Source organism: Lissotriton helveticus, chromosome 6 (assembly GCF_964261635.1).
Source record: "Lissotriton helveticus chromosome 6, aLisHel1.1, whole genome shotgun sequence".
In the NCBI taxonomy this organism is placed as follows: domain Eukaryota; kingdom Metazoa; phylum Chordata; class Amphibia; order Caudata; family Salamandridae; genus Lissotriton; species Lissotriton helveticus.
The window spans coordinates 1,104,160,049-1,104,173,304 of record NC_136067.1 but is presented as its reverse complement, the minus strand read 5'-3'; the positions used below and the strand labels follow the sequence as shown (position 1 = coordinate 1,104,173,304).

Below are 13,256 nucleotides of genomic sequence, written 5' to 3'. Positions count from 1 at the left end.
ATCCAGATTTTTGTTTTGGCAGTTGGGAATTATTTAGTGATGGCACAACTCTGCTTAGAGGAGTTGCATATTATCCCTTTGGGTTGTCTTGCTTGGTATTGCCCAAAAATGTAATTCATTGGAAATCTTAGTTGACATGTAATGTACATTTCATTATATTACAGGCAACTCCAACTCTGAAGGAGATTTGGGGACCCTTGATGTTCCGGCTGCCTTTTCGATCTTTGTGGACGATCCTGTGAAGAAAGCAAATAAAGGGTAAATTTCTTTACAATTACTCAACCTCAGATGCTTGCTTTAGTCTGATGATTTACACTTTATACACTGTATCCTATGCCATTTCAGACCACGTTACTTTTTGAAATAATCCATTTTTCTGCGCGTTGGAATTTCCAAGGCGGCACTCGCTCGGTGACGCTTTTAGTTGTGAGTGGAATTGTGGCCTCCTGTACGCCTTTCTGCCTGTACCACTTCTGGCCAGAGTGCTGAAGAAGATCAAGCGTGACCGGGCCCGATGTCTTGAGCATGGCCATCGATCCTCTGATCAAACTGCCTCTTCGCAAGGATTTTCTGTCACAGCAGCAGGGGATAGTCCTCCACCTGTCCGGCCTCCACCTCCTTGCGTGGAGATTGAGTGGCAACAGTTGACAGCTTTTGACCTTCCCTCCGAAGTATGTAACGTCATCTTGGCAGCCAGGCTTTCCTCCACTAACATGGTATACACCTGTAGATGGAACAAATTTGTGGCATGGTGCACAGCTAAGGCTGTGGATCCTCTCTCTGCCCCTCTTTCTGAGGTCCTCTTGTTCATCCTTTCTTTAGCCCAGCAGGGCTCTACCGTGGGCGCTCCTAAAAGCTACCTCTCTGCCATATCTGCATTTCTTCGCCTGCCTGATCAGCCTTCTCTTTTCAAGTCCCCTATTGTAAATAGATTCCTATGGGCATTCCTCATCTCTTCCTTCTCTTTTCGTAATGCCCCAATGGGACTTGAATCTTGTCCTTACTTACCTTGTGTGCTCCCTTCGAGCCACTACATAACTGCCCTCTTAAACTTCTTTCTTTGAAGACTGCCTTCCTGCTTGCCATCACCTCTGCTCTCAGGGTGAGTGACCTTCAGGCTCTATCCTCAAAGCCTCCTTTTATTGTGGTCCATCCAGACAAAGTGGTTCTTCGCACTAGGCCTTCCTTTCACATGTGGTTGCCTCTTTCCACAGAGGCCAGACCATCACTTTCCCCACCTTCTTCCCTCCGCCGTACCCTTCCAAAGAGGAGGAGAAACTGCACAGTCTGAACCCAAAACGTGCACTATCCTCCTACCTTGTTCGCACTATAGATTTCCAGGTGGACGATCAACTCTTCGTTGGTTATGTGGGCGCCAAGAAAGGTCGGGCCATACAAAAATGCACCATCTCTCAATGGGTTGTTCTATGCATTAAAATGTGCTATTCATTGGCGGAAAAGGAACCTCTAGTGGGACTGCACGCCCACTCTACCAGGGTGACGGCAACCTCTACTGCTTTAGGATGTGGAGTTGCGCTCATTGATATCTGCCAAGGAGGCACGTCGGCATCGTTTCACACTTCCAATAAACATTTTTGCCTGGATAGCCAAGTCTGGGGAGACTGCTTTTTTGGCCGTTCTGTTCTCCAGGACTTTCTGGTGTGAACTTGGTTTGCAGACCCACCTCCGGGGTTGGCATTGCTTGGGTATCTATTCTAAGGTAAGGAATCGATAAGTAATGGGCTCTTTCAGATGAACAAGTAACTTGCCTTTGGTAACGATGCATCTGTAAAAGACCTATATTAGTTATAGATTCCTTACCACCCCACCCATCCTCCCCGTTCTGTGAACTGACTTCTAGGGATAGGGACTCCCTTGCAGGGCCCTAGTATGGCACACTATATGGTCAGTGTCTTTCATGGCTCTGCGCTTCTGGTGTGGAAAGTCGTGTCAGAATTGACGTCCGCTTTCAGGGACGGCGTCTAAGTAGGCACTGTGACGTCATCCTTGCAACCACGGCGCCAACGACTGATGCGGAGTTGACCGACACGCAGGAGAACTGCTAAAAGAAAAATTCTCCAGATACAGTCGGACGCCTGGAGGTAATTCTAAGGTAAGGAATTGAAATTTGCCTAGCTTAGTAACGGTAAGTTTCAATTATATTAAGGATGCAAAAATATGTGATCCCGACTGGTTGTGTATATTATGAAAGAACAAGTTACTTTTCTTCGGTAACAATGTATCGCTAAGAAACATTATTTATAGATTCTATGTCCGGAACGGAGAATTCGGATTATGCTTTTCCTTTCTTCGCTCTTTAATTAATACAAACTCACAGCAGCTCAGAAAAGCTCAACAAATGCATATATCTCCCAAAACAAAAGGGAAAAGCATTAAACAGAAAAAAACATGCAGTTTCCAAATATCCAAACTACAAATCCCATCAATCCATATGAGCAGTGTCCAACATTAGTCCTTTAACAGTGTCCATGACGGGTAGATAGGACGTCCATCTTGATCCCTCTTCCTCTTTACTTCGCGCGAGTCACGCTCACCGCCTACTGGTCTTGCTTCGAACCTTCATTCCCTACCGGAAGAAATACAACTGCGTAAGCGTCGCAAATACAAGCCCACGCTTAAGTAAACCAGAGGTATAGGATCACAACATCTTGAACAAAACAATCCAGAGGTAAGTAAAAATCCGACTACTTACTGCATTACGGGCAGGATGTCATCCGGAGGAAACCTGGGAGGGATAATCCTCGCCTCCGCATCTTTAATAGAATTGAAACTTGACGTTACTAAGCTAGGCAAATTTCGATTCTATGTCAGGACCGGAGGCTTCAGATTATGCTAGTTCAAAGCTTACTTACCACCAAATGTGCGATATCCACCACCGGTTTAAAATAAAACCTCTTAAAGGTGGAATCCGAGGACCAATCCGCGGCGCGCATCAAGTCCTCCAAACGAGCTCCCAGAGCAAAAGCCTTAGACGCCATAGCTCCCCTTGCTGAGTGAGCACCAAACATTTTGGTGTCAATACCTGCCTCTTGCATGACCCATCGCACCCACCTGGCAATGGTAGGGGAAGAGATTGCCTTGTGTGGCTTCCGTAAGGCAATGAGCATTTGTCGTTCGCACAGAGGACGAATTTCTAAAGTCATGTCTTCGTACGCCTTTAGGCATTGGACAACACACAGCTTAGGGGTATCTACAAATGCAGGGTACGAGATTGTCCTCAACACAGACTTCGTGCAATGCTCCACTGTAAAAGTAACTCCTTCCGGAGAGAAAACCCTTGCCGAGACATCCAAGGCTCGTACATCAGAGACCCTGCGGCAAGACACCAAACACAAAAGCATGGCTAATTTAGCGGACAACTCTTTCAAAGAAAGGTATTCGTTAGGCTGCAATGAAAGAAAAAGATTCAAAACAGCATTAACGTCCCAAAGGACAGAGTAACAAGGTTCCGGGGGTAAGGAAAGACAGATACCTCTCAGGAGCCTACAAACAAAGGGGTGTTCACCGACAGGGGCTCCTTCAACCCCAGATAATGAGCCGCCAAAATCGCCGAACGCACTGCGTTACTGGTGCAATAGGCCAGGCCATCCGATGCCAATTCTGACAAAAAATTCAGAACCGGAACGACGCCTGCGACCAGGGGATCCAGGTCTCGTCGATGACACCAACGCACCCACCTAGTCTAGGCGGAATGGTAGCGTTTCGTGGTACTGACTGCCCAGGCCTTGGACATAAAGTCCTCAGCTGATCTCAAAAGGCCTGGGAGCAGCCAACGTTGCCGGAAAGCCGCCATGCCATGAGGCGAAGAGAGCCCTGTGTTACAAGGTGATGCGGCTCCCCTTCTGGATTGAGAAGAAGACGAGGAAATTGGGGGAGTAGGATTGGAAAATCCCAATAAAGTTCCAGAAGAACCGGAAACCAAACTTGAGATCTTCATACAGGTGTGATCAACACCATCTCTGCCTTCTGACGGTGAAGTTGGGCCGCCGTCCGCACCACTATTGAAAAAGGAGGGAACGCATAGGCCTCTTCCTGATTCCAATCCTGGAGAAAAGCGTCTGTGGCCTCCGCGAGATGATCCGGCCTCCAGCTGAAGAACCGCGGGAGCTGGGACGCAAACCGGTCCACTGAGAAAGGACCCCAAAAATTGTTCAACCATTGGAACACCTGTACGTCCAACTTCCACTGGCTGGCATCCCGCAGATGCCTGGAGTGCCAGTCCGCCAACTGGTTGGCCCGGCCCGGTAAGTACTCCGCTGTCACGGAGACTTGGTGGGCCAAACAGTAATCCCAAAACTCTTTCGCCAAGTCCGCTAGAGCTAGAGACCGAGGACCGCCCAGGTGGTTGACATATCGAACCGCTGAGACGTTGTCCATCCTTATAACACATGAACACACCGAATCTCTGGTCCAGCAGCGTACTGCGAAATACCCCACCAGTAACTCCAAGCAGTTTATGTGCAACTCCTGCTCCTCTGACGACCAGGCGCCGCCTGTGGAGAAATCCCCGCAGCAGGCGCCCCAACCTGACCTGCTGGCGTCTGACTCTATTACAAGATCCAGAAAGGACCCGAAGATCGCCCGTCCGTTCCAGGCTTTCATGTGAGTGAGCCACCAGGACATCTCGCCCTTCACCTCACGCGGGAAGGGGGACCAAATGATCGTAAGTCATGCCCCTCCTGAGGTGGTGCGCTTTGAGACACTGGAGGGCTCGATAATGGAGGGATTCCCGGGAAGATTGCCTGGATGGAAGAGAAGAGGAGCCCCACCACCTGGCAATCTGTCGGAGGAATTTGTGAGACTTGGAAATCATTTGACGCAATACGTGCCGAATCTTGGCCATTTTCCATGATGGAAGACTGAAAGAGGATTGGAGGGAGTCCACGACAAACCCGAGGATGACACTATCTGGGATGGAGAGAGAACAGACTTGTCCTTGTTGATGACAATCCCTAGCCCCTGAAGCAGGGAAACGGTCTGCCTCAGTTGAAGGCCCAGCTTCTCAGAGCATTGTGCCATTAAGAGGATATCGTCCAAGTAAACAGTCATCCGGGTACCCTGACTTTGCAGAAATTCCCAGGCCGGGTGAAACCGCTTGGTGAAACAACAAGGGGCTGAGGAAAGTCCGAACGGAAAGGCAGTGAATTCGAACACCTGATCCTTCCAGGTGAACTGAAGAAACCGTCGGTGAGGGGAGTGGATGGGTACCACCAAGTACGCATCCTTGAGATCCAGGGTTATCGTCCAATCGTTTGGAAGAGGAACGTCCCGCAGAAGATGGATTCCTTCCATCTTGAAATGCCGATAGACCAACCACCCATTGAAATTCTTGAGGTTGATAACCAGCCGTTTGTCTCCATCTGCCTTTTCCACCAGGAATATGTTGCTGAGAAATCCTGAGGGATGCCGAGTTGACCGACGAATGGCCCCTTATCGCAGTAGTTCCGAGACCTCTTCGTCGATCAACTGAGCATCGATCGTGGAAAACACTATAGGGCGTGGGGGGACTTGTCTGGTAAGGACAATCGTAAAACTCTGTGAAAGCCACGGATCGTCTGTAAGACCCAAGCGTCTGCAGTAATCGCTACCCAAGCCCCTGAAAATGCCGCTAACCGGCCGCCAATGCGAACCTGCTCTGCAGGGATAGCACTTACCGTTGGTATTGGTGTTGCCGGAGTTGTTCCTGAAGCCACCCTGACCTCTGAACTGCTGGCCTTTGGTGGGGTAGAAATCTGTGTAATTGGCAGAGGTGTTGTATTGACCTCGCCTGGAGCCTTGACCCTTGTTGGTAAAGTTTTGACCGCCACGGCCGGTCGCGTGGCCCCAACCGCCACCGGCCCCTCGAGAAAAACACTCCTGGAAGACTCTTTATACTGGACTGGGCCTTGTCCAGTGAGGTAAAGGTGGAAACAAATGTACCTAATTCCTTAATGAACGGGTCCCCGAAGAGACCCCCTTGGGCCACCGCCCCGAGGAGGCCAAATCGCCCAACTTGATCAGAAGTGATCGCCGACGTTCGGTCGAGAGGGCTCAATTGGCGTTCCCCAAGAAGATGACCAACCTCTGCGCCCAATTCGACAGGACGTCTGGAGAAATCGTGGCAGCCGTCACCTTCGCTTCCTCTGCCATGTCAAGGATTTTAGTGATGGGCCCTATGGCATCCAACAACTTATCCTAACAGGAGCGCCAGGAACGGTCAATGCCCTTGCGGGGGTCCTTTACAAACTTTGCAAGGAAAGTGGCCATCTTTGAATCCAACTCTGGTGTCATAGCCACCTTACCCTCCACCGTAGGCCGAGGGCACACCCCCGGCAGACAACTCCTTGCCTCCTTCTCTAAAGGCTTGCGGAGGCAGCCCGCCACAAACTTCACCACCTTGTCCCCAGGGGTCCAAGCTGCCGACCGCGGATGGATTATTTAATCCGGGTCCAACATAACCGAACTGTCCTGTGGTAACTTGGCGGCGGAGCTGGACGGGCGCCAAGAACGCTCCAAGGGACGAGGGAGCCATACCCACAGAACCCGATGGCGCACGTAGCCAAAAAAGCATCACGCAGACGCTCAAAGGCGTCCCTGTCCACACCCTGTGTCCCCGCCGAGACCTGCTCCCTGCAGGTCTTTTTCGGGGCAGGGGGCTCCTCCTCCCCGGGAGCCGGATTATTAACCGGCGCACCTAAGTGGGCCTGCGACAACTTTGCGCATGCTTTTACAATACGGGTGGACAGCCGGTCCTCCACGGGGCCCACTATCTCCATGACACAACGGTAGATAGAGCTGTCCACCGCATTGTAGAATTCGTCATTGTTGAGGTATTGAAATTCCTCCTCCTCATAACAGCCCTCCTGCTCCATGCCTGCCAGTGGAGACTGCAGTCACAGGCTACAGGTAAAGATATACCAGCACAAGAGTATAGCCAAAGACGTAATTGGGCTGAAGAAGGCTGTTTAAGGACAGCACTTACTATGGGGAGGCCACAGGCCAACAACTTTAAGGGCCGGTTTGAAACCGTCAGACAAGGCAGCACAGTCCTTGAGGCGCGCAGACCCTCTCAAAGAGACCGGGTCCTAGCCGCCTCCCAGCGCGCTGCCACACACCTCTAAATATCGCAATGCAGCTCGCAGGCCCAACACGGTGAAAACCACTTCAATAGTGCTGATTCTCCGCCCGCAAGCACTCGTCGCGGTAGAACCGCTATACAGACCCCACACGGGGCGTAACAAAGAATGGGGGCAAATACAGACCCAGAAACCTCTGGGCGTTCAAGTTAGGCAGCAGGGCAAGGCTCCGGCGCGACGTGCTTCCCAGCGCAGCTTCCCTCTGTGAGGAGAAACCGCGCTGAGAAGCAATGAGACATCGCAGCTCCCTCTAGCGGTCAATACACACCGCAATGCACCGGGTGAATCGCGTAAGGAACGCTTTCAAACGTTCCCGCGACAAAGTGGGCTCTGTGGAGGCAAAAACATAATCAGTCCTGCCAAGCGTCACGCAACACGTGTGACACCCACGCATTTCAGTGCCGTGATCAGCATCACCGCACTGAAATGAAATGTCACGCATTACCGTGACCTGCGAGCCAACGGCGCCTGTTACTTGTGCCCGTGAACCGTGGCTCTCTGCTGCTCGAGGTGCCGCCTGTGTCCCAAACAGTAAGTAACAGCAGACTGCGCCGCAGCTCTCTGAGAGCCGGTGCTACAAATGTATAGAGTTGCACTTCTGTCTGCCAGGACTTGGAGAGCTGCCTGTTGCCCTGGAAACAGCTTAAACACAGAATGCGGCACATGATGACACTGCGCAGGGGCCGGGCTGCCTCCACAGTGCAGCCAATGATGATCACCGTCCGACGTGTCAGCCGGGGGCCGGGATGATCATTAAATCCGGATGTGCGGTACTCCCGCGTCACGTCCGGCCGCCAACAGGAAGTTAGTGCGGTCTGCGCTCATCATGGCACGCACACCAGGCAGCAGCAGGCCGGGCCGGCCGCAGGGGGGGGTCCCGACCCGTCCGGCCCCATGCGGCAGGACGGCGACGCAGATTATACAGCAGGCTCAACTTGGTCACAGTGCGACATGATGCCGCTCATGGTGCACCGTTAGCTGCACTGCTGCTGACTCTTGTGCCTCGAGTGGCGGTTACTCGGCCCCGCCAGGATAGACTCACATGAACAGGCCCCAGCCTGGACTAACGCGGGCGCCAGCGGCAAACCAAAATGATTGCCGCGAGGGCTGCTCGGGTCCAAGAAACGGCGGCAAACCTGACCCAACCCCGAGGACAGGACTGCGGTGACGGCTAAATCCCAGGCCAGAACAACACCACCGTGCATCTCTGCCGCTGAATCTTCATGCTGCTGGAGTGGTTGTGATCCAGCGGCCTATAGGAAATATGTCATAAACTACACTACCCAACTTTATAACTCACTTCAAAAATCACTATTCAAACACATGGACCCATTAATCAAACATGACATATTTTGACCAACTGAATCAGGTGGTCTAATTAAACTTATATACACTTTATATACATTTATATACATCCGCGGTGAATGATGACATCATTTAAACACAACTAACTATTTAATTGACCACCATGGCGATGGCATCTAGCTAATAGTAACCTGTACTCCTGAATAAACAAGACCAGCTTGATTCAAAAGTAAGATTTTATTAACTATTTATTTGAATTATGAGAATATCATTTTATTAATTCAATTTTATTAGAATTATTGTAAGCAAATTTGAAAGCATCATAGAAATTTCAGATAAAATGCAATGAATTATACGTTTAGCATTTCTTCAAACCTAAGTCCCTAACTAAGCTAAATAAATGGAAATAAAATAAAGTCTTTGAGGTTCTTACGTGCTCCAAGCAAGTCCGTCAGCACGACACCCTCATCCAAAGGTTAGAAAGCAGCAGCGTGACCCATCCACGGGGCATGGATCTTTATACCTTTCTGCGCTAAGCTAATCTAAGTAAAAGTAAAACTTTCTGCAAAAGTCGATGTCCTATTGGTCCGGGAGTGACAAGTGACATGTCACCCCATATTTCAAAACCTCAATTCCGTCATATTTCTTTAGGACCATTGTCTCTATTGTACGTGCTCCGAGGCTTCCTCTGGTTGCAACATTTTTGTGTTTCATTTCACTTCCTCGGATGGCAAGTTATCAAATGTTCCTTCTGCCGGTTCCTGGCCTTGACCACGTCCGACCAGAATATTGTCAGAGCCTCATCATAGTTCAGTAAATGTTACTTCGATGGAAAACTTTAAAATGGACATCTCGGGCTTCGTGCAGAAATTAAATTAATCATTTTAGTAAACTCGAGTAAACTAGGCCCAAAGCAGCTAATTTAATGGTCACTAGTGTATAAACAAACACAAAGAAATAATTAATGAAAGAAATATTATTCATTCTGTTTCCACCCTTTGTTTGCTAATTATTTAACCCACCCATTAGTCTAATGTTACCTAGCAAAAAGCAAACAAATAAAGCAGCATTTTATATCTACCAGTCTTCAAAAATCCATGAGAACTTTTATGCACCTATAGAGAGTAGAATGACATCACATAGACAAGGAAGGCAAAATAAGCACATGCCACTTTTTAAATTCAGCTGCAGTTAGTTATGACATGACAGAACGACAAAATTAATTTATTATTTTTGCACGAACAAAAGATGCAACAGTAATGCACATTTATGAGCACATATGTTAATGTTCCCGCGTGTAAAAGTTTAATCTAAGTTGATTAAGTACAAACACATCACAAATCATTAATAGGATTATTTTATATTATGGAAGTGTGACTTCACGAGTTGGAATAAAAAGTTATTCTCTATCTCGCTCTATCAGTTGTGGCCACGAGGCGGTCGGCCTGTATCAGTTTGCAGCTTCTCGCCTCTCAAAGTAAGTCAGTGGAGTGAGATATCGCTCTCACTTCTAATAAAACGTGGTTTAATATTAGCGTGCTGTCGGTTATCTTCGCCTGCGTGCACTGCCTGTGTAGAGCTGAAGTCTTAGTATGTTGGTGATCACTCAATTTTCAGATGCGACATAATGGTGTCATTGTTGCATCTCTGGCGTGATGATCTGGGCCGCTGGCTGAGGGTCTGGGCAGGTAGCGGAGCGCTGACCGGGGCCAACCGCTCTCAGGGTAATTATTTGTATAGGGTTGCCTGTGTGTTGACTCTTAATTAGGCAGGTCATCTGTGCCACGCTGGTGGCTGCGGGGCAGGGTGGGCAGTTTCGCGCCGACCGGGACAAACCGCATCGTTCGGGGTAACTGATTTATAGGGTGGAGTCGTATTTGAAATAAAGATTACCATTGCGTGCACCCTGGCTGTTACCTATGTTTTGTGCCTCAGCCTTCAATGAATGTCAGTCTGTGGAGTCCGCGAGTCAGTTGATTGTTGAATTTAATTTTATTTACTGAGACCGCTGTCTGACGATCCATGTAGTTGGGCCCTCACATCCTGTTTGGGCCGGATCCCACGTGGGACAGAGCGGCCTTCAGTCCACATTTGCTCTGCATGTTTGATTGCCATGGAGAAGCCAGAGGGGCCCAGTGGGCAAAGGCTGGCTAAAGCAGGATCTGCTAACTGTTTGTCTGCCAGTCCGCCCGGTGCTGGGGCACACCTGTCCGTTTACGCTGTGACCAGGCGCTCGAGTACTGTCTTTAAAAGACATCATTGCGCTACTGTACTCGGCTCTGCACCAGAGACCAGCATTGCAGGCCGTCCGCAGTCTGTGCTGTGCACTTCGACTCCTCTGCCCCGGGGTCAAGTAGCCTCTCCCTGAAGCAGCAATCGGCACCACTGGGGTTACTAACTTTCGAAAATCTGGACTGATGCCTCCATTGCCACTGGTCGAATTGCCCTTGTGCAACGAGAGACCGAGCCTCTGCTGGAGCCCCTGCCTACATTGCTATGGACGCCAGCACTATTGAATGGAGACAACAAGTAGGCACCTTCAGCATTTCCCTCACACTAGTAAGTAAGGTTGCTAAATACTGGACATTTGCTCATGTCGATTTCAGGCTCACGCAGGACTGAAAGTGATTTAAAAAATTGTCTTTGTAAAGTGTATATATTTTACGATGGACTTTCTGTCTTTACTTTATTAATGAGTCAGTTATGATTAACTTCGCAGCTCCAAAACACTGCAAAGTGTTCTTATTTTTACTTTTTAAAGAATGCACTGATAGGAGGAAAAATATCAACTTTCGGGGCTTCTCAGAACAGCCAGGCCAATAAAATACTGCTCATGCCAGTAAAAAAGAGCCTAGTAGTAACCCTAAAGGTAAGTGGCTGGGTGCAATACGACCCTCCTGTGATCTGCTGCAGAATAGGGAGCAATAGTCAGACCCCCCAGGATATAGCGGCATGGATTAGCAAATTTAGCGGCACAAAAATGGAAATTTAGCGGCACAAATATGGAAATTTAGCGGCAATTTTGCGGCATTTTATGTGGCCATTTTTCCTAAAACAAACACAGATATCTTAGTTTTTTTAGTTATTTAACAACATGAAGCTATGTTTATTTGGTTTATTTACAATGTGGTGCGGTGGGTGAAGGCTCATAGCTACGGTAGGTTTCATGTCTGGCTGCCGCTAGCGTTTCCATGACCATTAAATTACATCACTCGGGTCGGAGGCTAAAGATAGCTCGCCATTCACGAAACGAGAGGCTACGTGTGTGTCTGGCCGTCACGTGTGGATCAATCCCTCCCCCTTCAGTCCCCACCCGTCTCCCACGATGCCCAGAAGTGCAGTCCCTGAGGGAGGTGCAAGTCTGCGGGACAGCAGTCTCCAGCTGATGGAAGTTAGAATAGGCGACAGGTGGCACGTGGTCTCGATGTTGCCCCTCCTTACTTTCTAGGCATTATTGTTTCAGATAGCATTGCGTTCTTTACTGCGGAAAACTGCTCTATTTGGTAGAAAAAACATTTTCCAGTGTTACTTTATAGAACCAACACGCAGGGGCGGCTGGTGACATTTGAAAGTGGTGTGGCGTAAACTAATTTGCATATTGCACCGCAGCGAGCGAGCCCGAACCACCTTGCATCCAGCCATACATCATTCATGCATCCACCCACCCACCCACCCATCCTGCATCCATACATCATTCATTCACGCATCCACCCATCCATCCATCATGCATCCACCCATCATGCATGCATCCATCCATCCATCATTCATGCATCCACCCATCCATCCACCCATCCTGCATCCATACATCATTCATTCATGCATCCATCCACCCATCATGCATCCACCCATCATGCATGCATCCATCCATCCATACATCATTCATGCATCCACCCATCCATCCACCCACCCACCCAGCATCCATACATCATTCATTCATGCATCCACTCATCCATCCACCCACCCACCCAGCATCCATACATCATTCATTCATGCATCCACCCATCCATCCATCATGCATCCACCCATCATGCATCCATCCATACATCATTCATGCATCCACCCATCCATCCACCCACCCATCCTGCATCCATACATAATTCATTCATGCATCCACCCATCCACCCACCCAGCATCCATACATCATTCATTCATGCATCCACCCATCCATCCACCCATCCATCCTGCATCCATACATCATTCATTCATGCATGCATCCACCCATCCATCCATCCACCCATCCTGCATCCGCACTTCCTGCTTTTAACGTCATTGACTTTGTTGAAAGGGCTTTCTCTGGGCGCGGCACCTGCTGCGAAGTGCCTTCTGGCCTCTCGGCAATCCCTAGGAACTGGGAGACAAGATGCAGCATCGGAGGAGGGGGGATGATGAAGCGTGTGCGTCACAACATATCTAGGACTCGACACACAAAAAACGGGCCGGTTGTCAGAAAGTAGAACGGTAACGGAATGATAAGAAGAAAATAGAGTTAAATTACAAAAGAAAATAAGCCCTAAAACAGAGTAGACCCAGCTGGGAAAAAGTCAGCATGGATATTAAAGATGTTGAGGAAGGCTCGTGATAAACGAGGCTAATGTTGCTGGATGACTGTCAGAACAGTTCGCCTAAGCGTGAAGGGCAGAAATTGAAGGTCGCATGCTGTATTGTAGCTCAGTGTAAATTTGAATGCCCGTGAAAAAGAACTGCTGAAGGCCTTAGTTTGTATTAGTTGTGTAGAAAATGTAGGTACTAAGACTGTAATATAGCAGTGGTCCTGGTGAGCGAGACATTGTGCAACAAGATGGACGCTGCACACCA

The 13,256-nt window shown here is 49.1% G+C and overlaps 1 protein-coding gene across 1 annotated transcript in view; it reads left to right on the top strand.

Annotated features, from left to right (window-relative positions):
* Positions 1–13,256, top strand: part of BUB1 (BUB1 mitotic checkpoint serine/threonine kinase) — an 851,273-nt gene that overhangs the window by 220,610 nt on the left and 617,407 nt on the right. The window contains exon 14 of the mRNA XM_078648762.1: positions 165–258. Coding sequence (XP_078504888.1) covers positions 165–258 — 94 coding nt within the window. The remainder of the gene's footprint in view (positions 1–164; positions 259–13,256) is intronic.